This window comes from Thalassophryne amazonica, chromosome 4 (genome assembly GCF_902500255.1).
Source record: "Thalassophryne amazonica chromosome 4, fThaAma1.1, whole genome shotgun sequence".
NCBI classification, from domain to species: domain Eukaryota; kingdom Metazoa; phylum Chordata; class Actinopteri; order Batrachoidiformes; family Batrachoididae; genus Thalassophryne; species Thalassophryne amazonica.
The window spans coordinates 137,392,619-137,415,781 of record NC_047106.1 but is presented as its reverse complement, the minus strand read 5'-3'; the positions used below and the strand labels follow the sequence as shown (position 1 = coordinate 137,415,781).

Below are 23,163 nucleotides of genomic sequence, written 5' to 3'. Positions count from 1 at the left end.
AAGCACTCAGTTCTCCATGTGGAGCAGAGACACCATGCACACGCGCCAGATGACGTGTGCGTCAATATTTATGTGTAGCATTTCAGAAAAAAAAAGCATTTATGGTACCTATTTAATTAAAATTAAAAAAAAAATCTTTGTCTAACATCTTTCTGTGTAAATATCTCATGTTACAGTGTGGAGACCCACGGCTTATAGACAAGTGCGACTTATTTATGTACAATTTCTTTTTTTCTTCTTAAAATTGGTGGGTGCGGCTAATATTCAGGTGCGCTGTATAGTCCGGAAATTACAGTGGTAGGATGAGGTGTCTGTTTGGAGGTAAACAATGCTTCAGTTGCTGTGCAAGGAGATTGAATATTACTGGACTGTAGATTGCACCTCACCTCCTGTTCACAAATTCCTCTAAGAAACACCTGTTTGTCTACCCTTGTTCCCTTCCCATTCTGTTTTAACATCTCACTATACAACCTGAAAGTGCTACCACGCCATGCACTGTGAGTCCTTTGGGAAGTCATCTATGTCCACACCTTCTTCTGTGATTGACACAGTTGATAATGGAATCCCTGACTTCTTCAGTGTCCTGCTGTGGGGAACTCCATCATTCCGTTAGGATCATCCTTCTTAGCTTTGTTAGTAAGTCACCTGCAGATTACGTCCAGCTCTTCAGAAACAGCCTGGATGAGTAGGACGTAGGAACTGGATGAAGCCAAAGCGATACCCATTCATCACCTGGTCTAGACAGATGACTGCTTTCAGCAGATCGAGGTGGACCACTGGTCTGTCTGTGTGTCTTCTGATTCACACCGAGGGCAGTTTCATAAGGTGGTGCATGTGCTAACACACAGCACAGCTGCAGGTTCCTACTGAAGATCAAACCCACTTGACTTGCTGTCATTCTGGGGAAGTGAGTGTTGCTTGATGTGAGGGGAAAAAAAGAATGTAACTTTTTTTGCATACAGCTGCAATACTATAAAATGAGGGTGTCTGAATAGTTTGTGAGCTCAGTTTTATAAGTACTATATGTTATTTGTTTTTAAAAAAGCTGCTTCTTTCTGTGTTTAGGGAGAAAAATAAAGTTGTGAAACTGACTGGAGATGCCAGTGACGGTCCAAAGGCAAAGAAAACTAAAGTTGACACAAATGAGACCACAATGTTGAAAAAGGTATTTGGAAGTGTGTTTACTTTTAACTTATGAGCAACAGTGGCCCCCAGTGGTCACCAAGAACCTGCAGGTAGCATTAAGGTTTTACAAGCAACGGCATCGGCTCCTCTGTTTTATTTTGCATGATAGAAGATGGTCTTTCTGTGTGGAGTTTGCATGTTCTCCCTGTGTTTGTGTGGGAAAACAAAACATATCAGCACCACTAGGTATTAAAAGCCAGTTTAAATGAATAAGTCTTGCACTTATTGTAATAAAGATTCTACGTGCATCTTGAAATTTTTGACTATATTTTTGTTTAAAGACATTAATAATATACTTGTGTTATAATGTGATTGTGCCATCATAAAATACTGTATGTAATAGAGATATAGAGCTGGTAACATTTCTGAAGACCCCTCACACCCTGGGCACAGCACACTTTTTCACTTTGCGTCTGTCCATTTCAAATGAGCTCGGGCCCAGAGAAGGCAGCGACGTTTCTGGATGTTGTTGATGTTTGGCTTTCGCTTTGCATGGTAGAGTTTTAACTTGTACTTGTAGATGTAGTGACGAACTGTGTTAACTGACAATTGTTTTCTGAAGTGTTACTGAGCCCACGCAGTAAGATCATTTACACAGTGATGTCAGTTTTTAATGCAGTGCTGCCTGAGGGATCGAAGGTCACGGGCATTCAGTGTTGGTTTTCGGCTTTGCCGCCTACGTGTAGAAAGTTCTCCAGATTCTCTGAATCTTTTGATTATATTATGGACTGTAGATGATACAATCTCTAAATTCCTTGTAATTGAACATTGAGCAGTGATGCCGGTAACGCGTTACTTAGTAACGCGTTACTCTAATCTGACCACTTTTTTTAGTAACGAGTAATCTAACGCGTTAATCTTTCCAAATCAGTAATCAGATTAAAGTTACTTCTCCATGTCATTGTGCGTTACTATTATTTTTCATTGTGGGTCGATAGCAGCATTAAACTTGGTCCGTGGGCAGGAGGTCGGGGTTCGACTGAACTGCTCACTTTAAGCGAACTGTGAGCTTTTCATCCGCGTTTTTTTGCAGCTGCTCGACTCGTCCTCACCTCTTAAAGCATGGTGATCAGCACACCTGCACTGAGCTTTACAAAGACATTTTTATACTGTTTTTCCTCCTTTATTTAGAATTGTGAGCTGAGCCACTCTGTATCTGGTCGTTAAAAACAGCTGATCCTCCGTGACGCGTCAACAACTAACACTATTTTCCACTCAAATGCACCTAAACACTCTTTCTGAGGACCACATGATGTGAAAACGCAATAAAACTTTCTTACCTGTAAATCTGGTCCTGTTTTCTGCATAAATAAATGTTAGCCATTCTTTGTGCTCAAACGCCAAAGCAGGGGCGAATCCAGATGGAATGGGGGCGTGGGGCAAGGATGTGCCCCCCACAACACCCCTAGATTAAAGGTCCAGTTTTGAAGCCGTTTTTTACTACAACTACTAATATTCTAATCTAATCTAATCAATTTTTTTATATAGCGCCAAATCACAACAAACAGTTGCCCCAAGGCGCTTTATATTGTAAGGCAAGGCCATACAATAATTATGTAAAACCCCAACGGTCAAAACGACCCCCTGTGAGCAAGCACTTGGCTACAGTGGGAAGGAAAAACTCCCTTTTAACAGGAAGAAACCTCCAGCAGAACCAGGCTCAGGGAGGGGCAGTCTTCTGCTGGGACTGGTTGGGGCTGAGGGAGAGAACCAGGAAAAAGACATGCTGTGGAGGGGAGCAGAGATCGATCACTAATGATTAAATGCAGAGTGGTGCATACAGAGCAAAAAGAGAGAGAAACAGTGCATCATGGGAACCCCCCAGCAGTCTACGTCTATAGCAGCATAACTAAGGGATGGTTCAGGGTCACCTGATCCAGCCCTAACTATAAGCTTTAGCAAAAAGGAAAGTTTTAAGCCTAATCTTAAAAGTAGAGAGGGTGTCTGTCTCCCTGATCTGAATTGGGAGCTGGTTCCACAGGAGAGGAGCCTGAAAGCTGAAGGCTCTGCCTCCCATTCTACTCTTACAAACCCTAGGAACTACAAGTAAGCCTGCAGTCTGAGAGCGAAGCGCTCTATTGGGGTGATATGGTACTACGAGGTCCCTAAGATAAGATGGGACCTGATTATTCAAAACTTTGTCAGTAAGAAGAAGAATTTTAAATTCTATTCTAGAATTAACAGGAAGCCAATGAAGAGAGGCCAATATGGGTGAGATATGCTCTCTCCTTCTAGTCCCCGTCAGTACCTAATATTGCTTAAAATAATAATAATTTCGACAAGTAAAATGTTTAGAGAGAATTTAAATGTTAGAAAAATGTTAGAATTTAATAGTTACATTTATAAACAATGTAGGTTCGAAATTGCAAGTTTTACTGTTACAGTGCTGTCAACAGTTAAATATGAGGTCAAGAAAGAGGTCTTTATTTTACTTTTTATAAAACAAGTATTTATTTTCATTGAAGTCAAGAAAGGGTGACTATAAAGTGAGTTTTGGCAAAACAGGTATCATTGTCATGTTGAGGTGGCAGAGGGTTGTTTTCGGCAGCTGGGAAAAGTAACTAAAAAAGTAACTAGTAATCTAACTTAGTTACTTTTACAATTGAGTAATCAGTAAAGTAACTAAGTTACTTTTTCAAGGAGTAATCAGTAATCAGTAATTGGATTACTTTTTCAAAGTAACTGTGGCAACACTGACATTGAGAAACATTGTTCTTACACTGCTGGACTATTTTTTTTTTCACGCAGTTGTTCACAAAGTGGTGATCCTCACCCCATCTTTGCTTGTGAATGGCTGAGCCTTTTGGGGATGCTCCTTTTATACCCAATCATGACACTCACCTGTTTCCAATTAACCTGTTCACCTGTGGAATGTTCCAAACAGGTGTTCTTTGAGCATTCATCAACTTTCCAAGTCTGTTGCTGCCACTGTCCCAGCTTTTTTGAAACATGTTGCAAGCATCCATTTCAAAATGAGCAAATATTTGCACAAAAACAAAAAACTATCGGTTTGAACATTAAATATCTTGTCTTTGTGGTGTATTCAATTGAAGAGGATTTGCAAGTCATTGTATTCTGTTTTTATTTACATTTCACACAACATCCCAACTTTATTGGAATTGGGGTTGTACTAAGGAGTGGCTTCCATTTGGCCACTCTACCATACAGGCCTGATTGGTGGATTGCTGCAGAGATGGTTGTCCTTTTGGAAGGTTCACCTCTCTCCACAGAGGAATGCTGGAGCTCTGACAAAGTGACCATTGGGTTCTTGGTCGCCTCCCTGAATAAGATCCTTCCCCCTCGATCACTCAGTTTAGACGGTTGACCAGCTCTAGGAAGAGTCCTGGTGGATCAGAACTTCTTCCATTTACGGATGATGGAGGCCACTGTTCTCATTGGGACCTTCAAGGCAGCAGAAATGTTTCTGTATCCTTCCCATGATTTGTGCCTCCAGACAATTCCGTTGACTTCATGCTTGGTTTGTGCTCTGACATGTTCTGTCAACTGTGGGACCTTATATGCAGACAGGTGTGTGTCTTTCCAAATCATGTCCAATCAACAGAATTTACCTCAGGCGGACTCCAATTAAGCTGTAGAAACATCTCAAGGGTGATCAATGGAAACAGGAGGCACCTGAGCTCAATTTTGATCTTCATGCCAAAGGCTGTGAATACTAATGTACATGTGAATTCTTAGTTTTTTTGTTGTTGTTGTTTTTAATAAATTTCTTTAAGCTGCATTTACAACGATGGCAAGTTCCGAATGCCATGAAGTATACATTCTTGGCCGCTGATCACAAATGTGATGATTCGGGGCAGAGGCGTCAGTTGTCCTCAGGAACTGCTGCAACCTGTTACCACGCGTTATGATTAATGGCACGTGTTGCTGGAGAATTATCACGAACCATTATCTGTTGCGCGCTGTTGCACAACTTGCAACTACTTAGCATCTTGCCATTACACATCCATTGTGGAGTGAATAATACTGTCTCAGCTAACTTGCAAGTCATTTCATTGTTGGGGTAATTATTGACATGGTCTGTGTTTGAAAGGAGCCGTAAACGCACAAAGGTCCTCTTCAAAATGCGTGAAGTGAATCTGGCTACTGTTGTGTGGGCCGCTGAAGAGGAGGTACTGCTGGCCCACCACCACCAGAGGGCGCCCTGCCTGGAGTGCGGGCTCCAGGCACCAGAGGGCGCTGCCGCCTTACGAGAGCAGTCAGGGTGACAGCTGTCACCCATTACTGGACACAGCTGACTCCACTCAGCACGGAGGTATATCATCAGGACGGCGTCTCCACCTCAGTGCCGAGATATCGCCTTAAGATTGAGGTAACGTTCTCTGCACGCATATTCTGCATAACCAGATAAGACTTGTTAAACCTTTTCAGGACAGCTGACTACTGAAAGCTAATTACTTGGATAAGTACTCACCTTCCTGCTGTATAGTGACAAGAGGTGGAGGCGGCTTCTCCCCTCTCCGTTTACTGGGTGCTGTCGCATCCACACCTGTGTGTTTGTTGCTCTCTCCCGTCAGCAGTACCGGATCCGACGAGCGGAGGCAGTGGCCACCTGGGAATTCGGGACTTGGCGGTTCCAGTACTCCCAGGGTTCGGTGGCAGAGGAGATCTGGGTGGTTCCGGTTCGACTGGGACGGACGTCTCCTACCTTCGAGCCTGCCCACACGACACCAGCGGATTTCGACCTAAACCCCAAATTATTGATTGTTGTATTAGTTGTGCTCGTTTCACAACAGTAAAACTTGTTATTCACCTTTCTCCATTGTCCGTTCATTACGCCCCCTGTTGTGGGTCCGTGTACCTACACTTTCACAACAGGATATCTCGGCCAGCGTCATGGATCCCGAGGGGCGTCAACCGGCTGTTGAACGGCCAATGGAAGAACAGGGCGCGTCGGCGTCTTCGGGAGGGGTAATCGGTGAGTTGCAGCGGATCCTCACCGCTTTCACCACTCGGATCAATTTAATGACCGAGCAGCACGTTCTCCTAAACCGCAGGGTTGAGGCTCTCGCCGCACAAGTGGAAGCGCGCCCTCCGGGCGCCGCTGCGGCTCTCCCTCCCGAGGACCCTGCGCGTGATAGCGACGTTCCACTGGTCGTTCAACGGTCCCTTCCTCCGTCCCCAGAAGCTTACATAAGCCCTCCAGAACCGTACGGAGGCTGTGTGGAGACGTGCGCGGATTTTTTGATGCAGTGTTCGCTCGTCTTCGCACAGCGTCCCGTGATGTACGCGACTGACGCTAGCAAAGTAGCTTATGTAATAAATCTGCTTCGCGGGGAGGCACGCGCTTGGGCTACAGCGCTCTGGGAGCAGAACTCACGGCTCCTTCATACTTACGATGGGTTTGTGCGGGAGCTCAGAACGGTGTTCGATCATCCCAACAGAGGAGAGACCGCTTCAACCGCGCTACTGTCAATAAGACAGGGGCGTCGGAGCGCAGCTGCCTATGCAGTCGCCTTCCGCATCGCGGCGGCGAGATCCGGCTGGAATAGCACTGCCCTCCGCGCCGCCTTTGTAAATGGACTGTCACTGGTCCTAAAAGAGCACCTGGTGGCGAAGGACGAACCGCGGGATTTAGATGGGCTCATCGATCTAGTCATACGACTCGACAACCGGCTAGAGGAACGCCGTCGGGAACGAGGCGAAGGGCGTGGCCAGGCACGCGTTGTCCCTCTCCCTTCCGGTTCCGACCGAGCTCCGCCCTCCCCACGCTCCTCTGTTCCTGCGCTCCGTGCGCCTACGGCTCCCCCTGCTGACGAAGCTATGGACACGAGCAGGGCAACATTTAGGGCACCTGGAGCACAAAGGAGGCGGGCCTACGGAGCTTGTTATGTTTGTGGCTCGAGTGAGCATCTCGCAAGCGACTGCCCCGAGCGGTTAAACTCCAACGCCCGCCCCTAGAGACTGGGCCAGGGGTGGGCCGAAACATTCACGTGGGACACACCCACATTGCTACACGACTCCCAGTCACGATCCTGTTTGAGGATTCAACCCTGAAGGCCCCAGCACTGGTGGACACGGGCTCTGAGGGGAATCTGCTAGACAGTAGATGGGCCAGGGAGATAGGGCTCCCTCTGGTGGCTCTTACCTCGCCTGTGCAGGTTCGGGCACTAGATGGCTCCCTACTCCCACCAATCACGCATAAGACACCACCTGTAACTCTGGTGGTGTCAGGTAACCACCGGGAGGTGATCGAGTTCTTTGTGACTCAGGCCACCTCCCGTGTGGTTTTGGGTTTTCCCTGGATGCTAAAGCACAATCCCCGGATCGATTGGCCGTCCGGGGTAGTGGTTCAGTGGAGCGAAACCTGCCATCGGGAGTGTCTAGGTTCCTCGGTTCCTCCCGGCTCCCAAGCTAAGGAGGAGGTCCGAGTCCCGCCCAATCTGAAGGCGGTGCCGGCGGAGTACCATGACCTCGCTGACGTGTTCAGCAAGGATCTGGCTCTCACGCTTCCTCCCCACCGCCCGTATGATTGTGCCATTGATTTGGTTCCAGGCAGTGAGTTCCCGTCCAGTAGGCTGTACAACCTCTCACGGCCGGAGCGTGAATCAATGGAGACCTACATCCGGGACTCATTAGCTGCCGGGTTGATCCGGAATTCCACCTCTCCGATGGGTGCTGGTTTCTTTTTTGTGGGTAAAAAGGATGGCGGGCTTCGTCCATGCATTGATTATAGGGGGTTGAACGAAATCACGGTTCGCAATCAATACCCGTTGCCCTTGTTGGATTCAGTGTTCACCCCCTTGCATGGAGCCAAAATCTTCACCAAGCTTGATCTTAGGAATGCGTATCATTTGGTTCGGATCCGGAAGGGAGACGAATGGAAGACGGCATTTAACACCCCGTTAGGACATTTTGAGTACCTGGTCATGCCGTTCGGTCTCACTAATGCTCCCGCGACTTTCCAAGCGTTGGTAAACGATGTCTTGCGGGACTTCCTGCACCGGTTCGTCTTCGTGTATCTGGACGATGTACTCATCTTTTCCCCGGATCCTGAGACTCATGTCCGGCATGTCCGTCAGGGAGGCCCTGACCCGTGACCCGGACCCCGGAAACGGACCAAAGAACAGACTATACGTCCCACCAGAAGCTAGGGCTGCAGTCCTGGACTTCTGTCACGGTTCTAAGCTCTCCTGTCACCCTGGGGTGCGAAGGACCGTGACAGTCGTCCGGCAACGCTTCTGGTGGGCATCCCTGGAGGCCGACGTCCGGGACTACGTCCAGGCCTGTACCACCTGCGCCAGGGGCAAGGTTGACCACAGAAAGACCTCAGGGCTGCTACAGCCACTGCCCGTGCCTCATCGCCCCTGGTCCCACATCGGCCTGGACTTTGTCACGGGTCTCCCGCCGTCCCAGGGAAACACCGTCGTCTTCACGATAGTGGACCGTTTCTCCAAGGCGGCCCACTTCGTGGCCCTCCCGAAGCTCCCAACGGCCCAGGAGACAGCGGACCTCCTGGTCCACCACGTCGTCCGTCTGCATGGAATACCATCAGACATCGTCTCCGATCGCGGTCCCCAGTTTACCTCACACGTTTGGAGGAGCTTCTGCCGGGAACTGGGGGCCACGGTCAGCCTTTCGTCCGGGTATCACCCCCAGACCAACGGGCAAGCAGAGCGGGCCAACCAAGAATTGGAGCAGACACTACGCTGTGTGACAGCCGCGCACCCGACGGCCTGGAGTACCCACCTGGCCTGGATCGAGTACGCCCACAACAGCCAAGTGTCATCAGCCACCGGCCTCTCCCCGTTTGAGGTGTGCTTGGGGTATCAGCCCCCCTTGTTTCCGGTGGTCGAGGGAGAGGTCGGTGTGCCCTCGGTCCAGGCCCACCTACGGAAGTGCCGTCGGGTGTGGCGTGCCGCCCGCTCTGCTTTGTTGAAGGCCCGGACGAGGGCGAAGAAACATGCAGACCGGCGGCGGGCCCCGGCCCCCAAGTATCGTCCTGGGCAGGAACTGTGGTTGTCCACCAAGGACATTCCCCTTCAAGTGGACTCCCCCAAACTCCAAGAACGATACATCGGTCCCTTCAAAGTCATCAATCCCGCCGCAGTGAGGCTCCAGCTTCCGGCCTCGCTGCGGATTCATCCGGTGTTTCATGTCTCCCGGATAAAACCCCATCACACCTCACCCCTCTGCACCCCGGGTCCGGCACCACCTCCTGCCCGGATCATCGACGGGGAACCGGCTTGGACCGTGCGCTGGCTCCTCGACGTCCGTCGAATGGGCCAGGGTTTTCAGTACCTGGTGGACTGGGAGGGGTACGGCCCCGAAGAACGCTCCTGGGTGAAGAAGGGCTTCATCCTGGACCCGGCCCTCCTGGCCGACTTCTACCGTCGCCATCCGGACAAGCCCGGTCGTGCGCCAGGAGGCGCCCGTTGAGGGGGGGGTCCTGTTGTGTGGGCCGCTGAAGAGGAGGTACTGCTGGCCCACCACCACCAGAGGGCGCCCTGCCTGGAGTGCGGGCTCCAGGCACCAGAGGGCGCTGCCGCCTTACAAGAGCAGTCAGGGTGACAGCTGTCACCCATTACTGGACACAGCTGACTCCACTCAGCACGGAGGTATATCATCAGGACGGCGTCTCCACCTCAGTGCCGAGATATCGCCTTAAGATTGAGGTAACGTTCTCTGCACGCATATTCTGCATAACCAGATAAGACTTGTTAAACCTTTTCAGGACAGCTGACTACTGAAAGCTAATTACTTGGATAAGTACTCACCTTCCTGCTGTATAGTGACAAGAGGTGGAGGCGGCTTCTCCCCTCTCCGTTTACTGGGTGCTGTCGCATCCACACCTGTGTGTTTGTTGCTCTCTCCCGCCAGCAGTACCGGATCCGACGAGCGGAGGCAGTGGCCACCTGGGAATTCGGGACTTGGCGGTTCCAGTACTCCCAGGGTTCGGTGGCAGAGGAGATCTGGGTGGTTCCGGTTCGACTGGGACGGACGTCTCCTACCTTCGAGCCTGCCCACACGACACCAGCGGATTTCGACCTAAACCCCAAATTATTGATTGTTGTATTAGTTGTGCTCGTTTCACAACAGTAAAACTTGTTATTCACCTTTCTCCATTGTCCGTTCATTATGCCCCCTGTTGTGGGTCCGTGTACCTACACTTTCACAACAGCTACTGTACAAAGAATCATAAACTTTTCCACCACTTTAAAAGACACAAGTACAAAGACTTTGGATGAAAAAAAATGCATTCAGGGTTAGAAGGAAGACTGAAGTTTTTACAGTTAGAGACACTTATATTGAAACAAACCACACTGAATTCCTTCAACATTCTCACATTTTGAGTTTTTTTTTTTTTCCGTACGGACAAAATTTACTCCTGGTCCAGACCTGTGGCGGAACCTATGCAAATAACCTACTGCCTTCTAAATCTCAAGTTTTCAGTAACTGATTCAATATTGACGCCATTTCCTGTTATCCTGTTTACCCTTTCAAAATGAATTGTTATATAATGTTGAAGTGAATTACAAACTTAGTCATTCAACACAAGATATTACTTTAGTGTTCTCACAAAGGGCATGTGTGCCAGTTCAGTCAGGATGCTGAAAAAGGGAGGGGTCAGATTGGTGTTTAGGAGGAAAGTGAGTTGGATATCTGGAGATGTGTGCAGCCGGGCTGTAGTCCAATCTGTCCCACACGAGGACACGCCCTGACTGGACCATAGTCGTTTGGTCCATGTCATACCACAAAACAACTTGTGGCACTTCATAGATTCATCACTATGGTGGAGACTAACCTTTGACTGGGTCCCATAGTGGCTATCAAAGGTTTTGGTGTGTGTGTGTGTGGGGGGGGGGGGATGTACAGTAGTGTTCAGAATAATAGTAGTGCTGTGTGACTAAAAAGATTAATCCAGGTTTTGAGTATATTTCTTATTGTTACATGGGAAACAAGGTACCAGTAGATTCAGTAGATTCTCACAAATCCAACAAGACCAAGCATTCATGATGTGCACACTCTTAAGGCTATGAAATTGGGCTATTAGTAAAAAAAAAAAAAAAAGTAGAAAAGGGGGTGTGCACAATGACAGTAGTGTGGCATTCAGTCAGTGAGTTCATCAATTTTGTGGAACAAACAGGTGTGAATCAGGTGTCCCTTATGTAAGGATGAAGCCAGCACCTGTTGAACATGCTTTTCTCTTTGAAAGCCTGAGGAAAATGGGACATTCAAGACATTGTTCAGAAGAACAGCGTAGTTTGATTAAAAAGTTGATTGGAGAGGGGAAAAACTTATACACAGGTGCAAAAATAGGCTGTTCATCTACAATGATCTCCAATGCTTTAAAATGGACAAAAAAAACAAAAAAAAACAGACGTGTGGAAGAAAACGGAAAACAACCATCAAAATGGATAGAAGAATAACCAGAATGGTAAAGGCTCACCCATTGATCAGCTCCAGGATGATCAAAGACAGTCTGGAGTTACCTGTAAGTGCTGTAACAGTTAGAAGACGCCTGTGTGAAGCTAATTTATTTGCAAGAATCCCCCGCAAAGTCCCTCTGTTAAATAAAAGACGTGCAGAAGAGGCTACAATTAGCCAAAGAACACATCAACTGGCCTAAAGAGAAATGGAGGAATATTATGTGGATTGATGAGAGTAAAATTGTTCTTTTTGGGTCCAAGAGCCACAGACAGTTTGTGAGATGACCCCCAAACTCTGAATTCAAGCCACAGTTCACAGTGAAGACAGTGAAGCATGGTGGTGCAAGCATCATGATATGGGCATGTTTCTCCTACTATGGTGTTGGGCCTATATATCGCATACCAGTTATCATGGATCAGTTTGGATATGTCAAAATACTTGAATAGGTCATGCTGCCTTATGCTGAAGAGGACATGCCCTTGAAATGGGTGTTTCAACAAGACAATGACCCCAAGCACACTAGTAAACCAGCAAAATCTTGGTTCCAATCCAACAAAATTAATGCCTCGCAGATGTGAAGAAATCATGAAAAACTGTGGTTATACAACTAAATACTAGTTTAGTGATTCACAGGATTGCTAAAAAAGCAGTGTGAACACAATAGTTTTGAGTTTGTAGCATCAACAGCAGATGCTACTATAATTGTGAACACCCCGTTTTCTACTTTTTTTTTTTTTTACTAATAGTGTTGTAAAAGTGACGTGACACGGACCCACAACAGGGGGCGGTAATGAACGGACAATGGATAAGCCAAAAGTAACAATTTAATGTTGTGAATCACACAACGACGTACAGACAATAACAATATGGTGGACTGTCAATCATACACCAGGTGACGTGTGGGCAGGCTCGACGATAGAAGACGCCTGGCGAGAGAAGACCTGTATCCCCACACAGCTTCCACCACCAACGGAGCTGAAGAAGACCGGAGCCGCCAAGCCCTGCGCCCCAGGTGGCCGCTGTCTTCAGCAGTCAGACCCGGTACTGCTGGCAGAAAACAGAGACAGTCCAGATGAGTGTGAGTTCGCACACTCAGTACTCCCACAGTCAGTGTTCAGTAAAGGAGGGAGAACCTCCACCTCCAATCACACACTCGTGCAGCTCCTGTTTAACCACTTATCTTGGTTTGGGGTGTGAGGCGAAGCCGTCGCTGATCACACCAAACGCCAATCCCACAGATAAGGCAGAACACCACAGGATAACAGCTGCAAAAGAAGTTCAGGTTATCACTCAATGATTTGAGTCAGCAGAGAAACTTACCTGAATGGTAGCTGATTTCTCGGCGGGGAGGTGGAGTTGCAGTCCGGCCTTTATGGTGGTGGTGATGAGTAGTGGATGAGTGACAGCTGGTACGGATGATGAGTGACAGCTGTCACTCCTGGTTGCTCCGACGCCCTCTCGTGCTTGAAGCCCGCACTTCAAGCAGGGCGCCATCTTGTGGTGGTGGGCCAGCAGTACCTCCTCTTCAGCGGCCCACACAACAAATAGCCCAATTTCATAGCCTTAAGAGTGTGCATATCATGAATGCTTGGTCTTGTTGGATTTGTGAGAATCTACTGAATCTACTGGTACCTTGTTTCCCATGTAACAATAAGAAATATACTCAAAACCTGGATTAATCTTTTTAGTCACATAGCACTATTATTATTCTGAACACTACTGTAGAAGTCTTACTTTACTTCAGTGATGCAGTTTAACCCTCTGGTTAAATACATATGGTATATTATTTGTACCCTTCTTATCTTATCTAACTATGCTAGTGCAGTATTCTTTAATGAAATGAATCAGTTATGATAAAATAAATGTTTTATTGCAGCTTGTAACTTGCAGTTATCTGAGTTCTCAGTTTCCATCAAATGCAGTATGAGCCTAAGCAAGCAAGCAAATTCACTACATTTACCATGAGATGCCCCAAAATAAGCATTTTACCAGCAGGTAGCTATAATTTTATGGTATTCCACAGACATACTTATATTTATAATAAGTACCTTTAAATACAAAGTGAATTTTGTTGATTTTGTGTGTAAAGAAGCACAGCTTCACTTTGAATCTATTATGAATAAAAGCATTTGTAACTCTACTTTTAGTTGTCCTATTTGTTTCATGATCAATGACCTGCTTCATTCTGTTGTCTTCACTTGTTCATACAACCCCTGGCAAAAATTATGGAATCACCGGCCTCGGAGGATGTTCATTCAGTTGTTTAATTTTGTGGAAAAAAAGCAGATCACAGACATGACACAAAACTAAAGTCATTTCAAATGGCAACTTTCTGGCTTTAAGAAACACTATAAGAAATCAAGAAAAAAAGATTATGACAGTCAGTAACGGTTACTTTTTTAGACCAAGCAGAGGAAAAAAATATGGAATCACTCAATTCTGAGGAATAAATTATGGAATCACCCTGTAAATTTCCATCCCCCAAACTAAAACCTGCATCAAATCAGATCTGCTCGTTGACATTGACCCTATGTGTCTTTTTGCAAGGAATGTTTTCACAGTTTTTGCTCTGTGGCAAGATGCATTATCATCTTGAAAAATGATTTCATCATCCCCAAACATCCTTTGAATTGTCCAAAATATCAACGTAAACTTGTGCATTTATTGATGATGTAATGACAGCCATCTCCCCAGTGCCTTTACCTGACATGCAGCCCCATATCATCAATGACTGTGGAAATTTACATGTTCTCTTCAGGCAGTCATCTTTATAAATCTCATTGGAACGGCACCAAACAAAAGTTCCAGCATCATCACCTTGCCCAATGCAGATTTGAGATTCATCACTGAATATCACTTTCATCCAGTCATCCACAGTCCACGATTGCTTTTCCTTAGCCCATTGTAACCTTGTTTATTCTGTTTAGGTGTTAATGATGGCTTTCGTTTAGCTTTTCTGTATGTAAATCCCATTTCCTTTAGGCGGTTTCTTACAGTTCAGTCACAGACGTTGACTCCAGTTTCCTCCCATTCGTTCCTCATTTGTTTTGTTGTGCATTTTTGGATTTTTGAGACATATTGCTTTAAGTTTTCTGTCTTGACGCTTTGATGTCTTCCTTGGTCTACCAGTATGTTTGCCTTTAACAACCTTCCCATGTTTTTTGTATTTGGTCCTGAGTTTAGACACAGCTGACTGTGAACAACCAACATCTTTTGCAACATTGCATGATGATTTACTCTCTTAAGAGTTTGATAATCCTCTCCTTTGTTTCAACTGACATCTCTCGTGTTGGAGGCATGATTCATGTCAGTCCACTTGGTGCAACAGCTCTCCAAGGTGTGATCACTCCTTTTTAGATGCAGACTAATGAGCAGATCTGATATGATGTAGGTGTTAGTTTTGGGAATGAAAATTTACAGGGTGATTCCATAATTTTTTCCTCAGAATTGAGTGATTCCATATTTTTTTCCTCTGCTTGGTCTAAAAAAGTAACCGTTACTGACTGCCACAATCTTTTTTTCTTGATTTCTTATAGTGTTTCTTAAAGCCAGAAAGTTGCCATTTGAAATGACTTTAGTTTTGTGTCATGTCTGTGATCTGCTTTTTTTCTACAAAATTAAACAACTGAATGAACATCCTCCGAGGCCGGTGATTCCATAATTTTTGCCAGGGGTTGTATAAGTCATTGTGTCCTTAATCAGATGCCCTTCTCTCTAAAAAAATAAATAAATAAATAAAATGAACATTGATAAAGTCTCATGTTTTCATATGTTTTATTTCATTTTGTTTTTGTCACAAATGAATTAGAAAATCAGTTTCTGCTCACTGAAAGAAGCTTTGGAGGTCGACTGGACAACCGAGAAGGCCAAAGCCAGTCTGAAGAAGACGCCTGCTGATTACTTTCTGCTTCACGGTGTGTGTTTTTATTATTGTTATTTGCATTTAAACTGGGATTTTTAAAACTCTTATTGTAGTAGCTGGAAAATATTTTTTAATCCTTGCAATTAAAGGTCTCGACCTTAATTTTTCTCATCAGTTGAAGATCTGAGCTCATAAAATGATTAAGGGTCTGACCACACCATCTATGTCACTGAACATAGGACTCTTTTTTTTTTTGTTTTGTTTTTTTGGGGGTTTTTTTTAACATTGGGTGATTATCTGTGAGCTTTGCAGAAATTAATCAATACAAAAACACTAATAGTCCATTAAAACCCGAAGCTGTTACTACTGCTCCTTCAGCATTGCATTTCTTCTGTGCAAAAAGTTTCAAGCAAGTTTCTCCAGTTCTACAGGACGTCCACACTAGGTGGCACTCTGTGTCTTGAAAATAAGTGTGACAACATGCCATTTTTCTTTTTCATTTGTCATCTTCTTATCTTGTATTTCTTTTTTCCATTGAAATTTAATGGATTTTTGTTTTCCAAAAGGAAAGATTTAAAGAAGATTCCTGGTGCAGACCTGCTCTAACTGGAAATTTGTCTAGTGTTTAGCACTGTTGCCTCACAGTAAGAAGGTCATGGGATCGATTCCCACCTGTGGCCTTTCTGTCTGGAGTTTGTGTGTTTGCCCCCCGGGTGCTCCGGCTTCTTCCCACATCCAAAGACATTCCAGTTAGGTGGATTGGAATCTTTAAATTGTCCATGGGTGTGTGTGCGGGTGTGAATGTGGCCCTGTGACAGACTGGCGTCCTGTCCAGGGTGAACCTGTCTCACGCTCTGTGACTGCTGGGATAGGCTTCAGCCATCTGTGACCCTTAATTGGAGTAAGCGGTTAAAGATGAGCGAGTGAGATTGAACATGAGGACTTTTCACACTTTAGACTGAACATCTCAGCTGAGTGCGGGAGCAAACAGGGAACTAGCCTTGAGCTGTGGAAAGCTCCAGGTTTTCCATCTGCTGAGCCACAGCCACTTGTGCCAGCACCAGTGTCTTTAAGTGAGGAGGTCTGTATTCTGCAGAAAGAACTGATTAAAGAGAAGTCAAAAGTACATTTCTTTACCTTTCTTGGGTTCCACTGGCTTTAGTTCACTGTTTAGTTCTGCTTGATGGTTGGGAACAGGCAAAGTACCTGATTACAGACAGAAATGTAGTTTCAAACTGAAATCCTGATGAAATGACCATAAATCAATTTCAGCTGAAGTTTAATGGAACTGGTGCATTAATTTCTTTCAAGTCAATGTATTTAATTGATTAAAAATATTTTTTTCCAAACCAAAATCTGCACAGCTGCTCTTGTTGTTATGTTGGAACATTGAAGAAGAAACAGTTTTCCCACAGATTCAGTCAAAATAGTGGACTCATTTTTAGGATAATTTCATAATTTAAGATAATCTCTGCAGTTCATCAGGTTGTAAATGTTGAAAGAGCAGTTTTGACCATCATGAGAAAAGATGACATCCTGATGCATAAATTCACTCGAGGATGAGTCCTGCACCCAGAAAAAAAAATCTCTTTACACACATTTGAACGCTTGATTTTTTTAATTTTATTTTATTTTAAATTCACAACTAGGGAATAATTAGAATAGATGTAAGAACTGACACGCTCCTCACAGTCAGCTACGAAGGTTTTAGATAACAGACTTCGGTAACTTGCGCTATTCATTTGGTACATTTGAAATGTAAATGTTTTGTTCTGGCCTCCTACACATTTACAGTAACAGGTAATAAGAATATAGTGTGTTACTTGAAGCAGTTAGAGGCCATATGAAATAGTTTCCTTGACTTTGATCAGTCAAGAATATCATTTATCTATTGCGGAGGAGAGAGATGCTGTCGTTGTTCCATATCCACATCATTTTCTTTTAAAATAGATCTTGATTTCCTGCTAACAGAGAATTGCTGAAAAAACCCAGCAGAGCCGAGCTGTGAAAATAATTCACTACAACTCGAGGGTGTTTGTAGCCTGATGGAAATGGCTGTGGGAGGACTTGACTTCCTCCTGTGGTTTAGCTTAATGGACAGGCAGGAAGTACGGGGGAGAGGTGTGTGTCAGAGCAGCTGGAGAAGTCGGTTAATCACAGTCTGATTGAAATATTGCTCACAGCTCCGTCACCTGCATCAGTCAGTATTTAGTAACTGTCTGTTGGCATTCAGTGTGTGTGCCTCCATGTCTGAGTACGTGTGAGCACACTTTGTTTTGTTTTTTTGTGAAGCATGGTTTGTAGGGTTAGAAGGTTGTATAAGTTGCAATTATTATTTATTTAGTTATTTTTGAGTTTGGGAGCTCCTGCAAGTTATGCACTGGTGCGACTTGTATACTGAACAATTACAGTCATTAATAATAATAATTACAATGACTATTTATATAGGACTGTCCCAGGAATCGAAGCATTAAACAAAATAAATTAATAATGAATAAATGCCAATAAAAAGTTCACTACAACAGTGCACAAAAATCTCAAATTAGAAAGCTGATAATACAGAAAAAACTGTGACTTATACTCTTTTGCAACGCGTACTTCACAGTGCTCAGTAGTTACAACACATTCCTACAGAAGTCAGAAGTTACAGTGAGCAATAATCCATCAGATATATGCATATTCAGTAGTGTTCAGAATAATAGTAGTGCTATGTGACTAAAAAGATTAATCCAGGTTTTGAGTATATTTCTTATTGTTACATGGGAAACAAGGTACCAGTAGATTCAGTAGATTCTCACAAATCCAACAAGACCAAGCATTCATGATATGCACACTCTTAAGGCTATGAAATTGGGCTATTAGTAAAAAAAAAAGTAGAAAAGGGGGTGTTCACAATAATAGCAGCATCTGCTGTTGATGCTACAAACTCAAAACTATTATGTTCAAACTGCTTTTTTAGCAATCCTGTGAATCACTAAACTAGTATTTAGTTGTATAACCACAGTTTTTCATGATTTCTTCACATCTGCGAGGCATTTATTTTGTTGGTTTGGAACCAAGATTTTGCTGGTTTACTAGTGTGCTTGGGGTCATTGTCTTGTTGAAACACCCATTTCAAGGGCATGTCCTCTTCAGCATAAGGCAACATGACCTCTTCAAGTATTTTGACATATCCAAACTGATCCATGATACCTGGTATGCGATACATAGGACCAACACCACAGTAGGAGAAACATGCCCATATCATGATGCTTGCACCACCATGCTTCACTGTCTTCACTGTGAACTGTGGCTTGAATTCAGAGTTTGGGGGTCGTCTCACAAACTGTCTGCAGCCCTTGAACCCAAAAAGAACAATTTTACTCTCATCTGTCCACAAAATATTCCTCCATTTCTCTTTAGGCCAGTTGATGTGTTCTTTGGCAAATTGTAACCTCTTCTGCACATGTCTTTTATTTAACAGAGGGACTTTGCGGGGGATTCTTGCAAATAAATTAGCTTCACACAGGCATCTTCTAACTGTCACAGCACTTACAGGTAACTCCAGACTGTCTTTGATCATCCTGGAGTTGATCAATGGGTGAGCCTTTGCCATTCTGGTTATTCTTCTATCCATTTTGATGGTTGTTTTCCATTTGCTTCCACGCATCTCTGTTTTTTTTTTTTTTTTTTTGTCCATTTTAAAGCATTGGAGATCATTGTAGATGAACAGCCTATAATTTTTTGCACCTGCATATAGGTTTTGCCCTCTCCAATCAACTTTTTAATCAAACTACGCTGTTCTTCTGAACAATGTCTTGAACATCCCATTTTCCTCAGGCTTTCAAAGAGAAAAGCATGTTCAACAGGTGCTGGCTTCATCCTTACATAGGGGACACCTGATTCACACCTGTTTGTTCCACAAAATTGACGAACTCACTGACTGAATGCCACACTACTATTATTGTGAACACCCCCTTTTCTACTTTTTTTTTTTTAACTAATAGCCCAATTTCATAGCTTTAAGAGTGTGCATATCATGAATGCTTGGTCTTGTTGGATTTGTGAGAATCTACTGAATCTACTGGTATCTTGTTTCCCATGTAACAATAAGAAATATACTCAAAACCTGGATTAATCTTTTTAGTCACATAGCACTACTATTATTCTGAACACTACTGTAGCAGGTTTACAGGTGAGTTAAACCCACCTGCAATATTGTATCTGTCATGATTTTCTCCCCGTTTGTCTTCCCCTGATTATATTTGACCTGTTTTCTGAGCTCTGTTCATTTTTTTCTTTTTCTTTTTTTTTCTTTTTTTTTTTTGCCAGTTCTGTTGAAGTTCCGTACAGACAAAGGTCGTGACCCTGAGCCACAGTGCTTTGCAGAGGACAGTAAGCTCCTGGAACAGATCCGTAATGACGTCCTTTACGCCTTGGGAGTGAAATGTGACATCTTGAATGATGATTTTATCAGGTATAAATTTGAAAGTTTTGACAAAATTTGACAACACAGTCATTAAGTGCTGGTGTCCACATGTTCCTGTTAGGCTTCAGATATAAATTCGGAAGTAAACTGCAAAAAGAGGCAGAGCTGAAACTGGCGGTGACCTTGCCTCTGGTGACACCTGTTCACAGGATGGACAATTTCACCACCTGCTCTCTGCGCTGCCGCTCTGAGGTTTAAGATAACAGATGGAGTACAGATCTGCATCAGTGTTTGGTACAAGTCTAATGCTGTCAGCTTGCAGCAGGGTTCACAAGCTGTTGCAGATGGCTTGGATAAGTTGCCTTGAGCTTGTCGATGACCCGGTTGTGTTCCCGATGACATCTATCAGCGTCAAAATTTATTGTTCCCGATTGTCCTGCTAATCTTGATAGTCCAGCTATAGTGTCCAGCATGCTCCAGGATGACCATGTGTGCTTGCAGATGGGTTATGGCAGGGTGGGTTCAGAGTTTTTTCTATTGGGAACCCAACTGAACCGAAGCAGATGCGTGTGGATGGGGGTTTGAGATGAACGCTGCCACATCACAGCAACAGAGTGCTGAGTTTCAGTCTGACTTAATATGATTATGTGATAATACTTGAAGTGGCCTTCCTCTGGAAACTCTAGTTTCTTTTTGCTGTTAAAATATTAGCAACAAGTTTGAGTGAAAGAGGAAAGAGAATAACGTGGCTGGAAAAACATCAGTTCTTGTATAATATTAAAAATGATGAATTGTAGTTTTCTGCTCTGGTAGTCTGACAAAGTGCACCTGAAACACAACCCTGTTTGATGTCAGGATGACATACAGTTGTGCTCAAAAGTTTACATACTCTGGCAGAATTTTTATTTTTATTTGTTTATTTATTTTTTGGCCATTTTTCAGAGAATATGAATGATAGCACAAAAAAACTTTATTTTCACTCATGGTTAGTTGTTGGGTGAAGCCATTTATTGTCAAACAACTGTTTCCTCTTTTTAAATCATAATGACAAGAACAGAAACTACCCAAATGACCCTGATCCAATGTTTACATGCCCCTGTTCTTAATACCGTGTGTTGCCCCCTGTTTAACGAACAGTATGACACTCGATGGTAAATCTGTGTGGAGTAGACAGTTCTCAAAAACTGAGTGACTATGCAAGAAGAAAAAGAGTGAGGAAAGCCACCCAGACAACCCAGGAGAAGTTCTAGGCTTCTGTGGCTGTGATTGGAGAAATTATGCACAGTGCAAATTTTGAACAGTCTTTATTGCTGCTAACATCTTCTACGTGATCTAAGTTCTATTTGGGTGCAGCACTGAACATTTTTTAAAGTGCATCTTTCCATGTGCTATTTGTTCAAGCTACTGTTTCAGTGAGATGTCACCAGTTTGTGCTGTGGTGGGGGGCGTCCTGGGACAGGAAGTTGTTAAGGTATAGCACCCACTCACCCACTCACTCACTCACCACATGAATGTTTTGTTCCCCATCACCCCCATTCAGTTATGTAGAATAAATGGACCAAAATGGTGCAGGCTGAAGCTTATAACGCCTGCCCTTAGATGCCCCACAGTGACAATACTGTGTGGGAATGATAGTTCCTGTACTGATCAAAACAGCACAGTTTGGATTATGAATCTTCACTTTCTATCCCAAAAAGTTGGATCACAACATTTAGGTGCTTCCCTGGACACTACGTTTTGAAAACCCCAACAAGAGCGCTCTGAGAGCACAATATCTGTTGCCAAAAACTGCTTTGGTACAAGTGCTTGCTACGTTCTGATATAATTTCAAGGTATGTGATAGTTGATTTCAGAATGCAGAGACCAACTCGTGAACCTGGCAGTGTCTAGGTTTGTTAATCAAGGGCCATATAACTCTGGTAAAATGGGCCCAACTCCAACAATATGATAATATGCGTATTACCAACCAACAACAAGAACTTGTACCAAGTTAAACAAAATTCCTCCTTAAAGTGAGAGAGTTGATGATTTCAGAACACTTATACTTTTTTTTGGGACGGACGGATGGAAATTGCCACAACATAATCCCCCTTTGAGGATTCGCTCAGTTGGGCATAAAAAGCACAACCCCAAATCAGAAAACTTGGGATGGTAAGGAAACTGAAAAAAAAAGAGTAATTCTTACATTTACTTTTACTTCTGTTTCATTGTAGACGGTATAAACCCAAGATATGGGGTCAGCTGAAAAGTTCTGCCTCCAACGCAATTATTTGAATGATAAGGAAGATAAAGTGAAACTGGTATGAGAATAATCCTTGACTTGTTGACCATCAATCAATCAATCAATCAATTTTTTTATATAGCGCCAAATCACAACAAACAGTTGCCCCAAGGCACTTTATATTGTAAGGCAAAGCCATACAATAATTACGGAAAATCCTCAACGGTCAAAACGACCCCCTGTGAGCAAGCACTTGGCAACAGTGGGAAGGAAAAACTCCCTTTTAACAGGAAGAAACCTCCAGCAGAACCAGGCTCAGGGAGGGGCAGTCTTCTGCTGGGACTGGTTGGGGCTGAGGGAGAGAACCAGGAAAAAGACATGCTGTGGAGGGGAGCAGAGATCGATCACTAATGATTAAATGCAGAGTGGTGCATACAGAGCAAAAAGAGAAAGAAACAGTGCATCATGGGAACCCCCCAGCAGTCTACGTCTATAGCAGCATAACTAAGGGATGGTTCAGGGTCACCTGATCCAGCCCTAACTATAAGCTTTAGCAAAAAGGAAAGTTTTAAGCCTAATCTTAAAAGTAGAGAGGGTGTCTGTCTCCCTGATCTGAATTGGGAGCTGGTTCCACAGGAGAGGAGCCTGAAAGCTGAAGGCTCTGCCTCCCATTCTACTCTTACAAACCCTAGGAACTACAAGTAAGCCTGCAGTCTGAGAGCGAAGCGCTCTATTGGGGTGATATGGTACTACGAGGTCCCTAAGATAAGATGGGACCTGATTATTCAAAACCTTATAAGTAAGAAGAAGAATTTTAAATTCTATTCTAGAATTAACAGGAAGCCAATGAAGAGAGGCCAATATGGGTGAGATATGCTCTCTCCTTCTAGTCCCCGTCAGTACTCTAGCTGCAGCATTTGAATTAACTGAAGGCTTTTTAGGGAACTTTTAGGACAACCTGATAATAATGAATTACAATAGTCCAGCCTAGAGGAAATAAATGCATGAATTAGTTTTTCAGCATCACTCTGAGACAAGACCTTTCTGATTTTAGAGATATTGCGTAAATGCAAAAAAGCAGTCCTACATATTTGTTTA

General features: G+C 44.1%; 1 protein-coding gene across 1 annotated transcript in view; it reads left to right on the top strand.

Moving 5' to 3' along the window:
- The window catches only part of sae1 (SUMO1 activating enzyme subunit 1), a 45,680-nt gene that overhangs the window by 17,595 nt on the left and 4,922 nt on the right, over window positions 1-23,163 (top strand). The window contains exons 5-8 of the mRNA XM_034168661.1: window positions 1,066-1,165; window positions 15,383-15,488; window positions 19,748-19,892; window positions 21,246-21,315. Of these exons, the coding sequence (XP_034024552.1) occupies window positions 1,066-1,165; window positions 15,383-15,488; window positions 19,748-19,892; window positions 21,246-21,315 (421 nt within the window). The remainder of the gene's footprint in view (window positions 1-1,065; window positions 1,166-15,382; window positions 15,489-19,747; window positions 19,893-21,245; window positions 21,316-23,163) is intronic.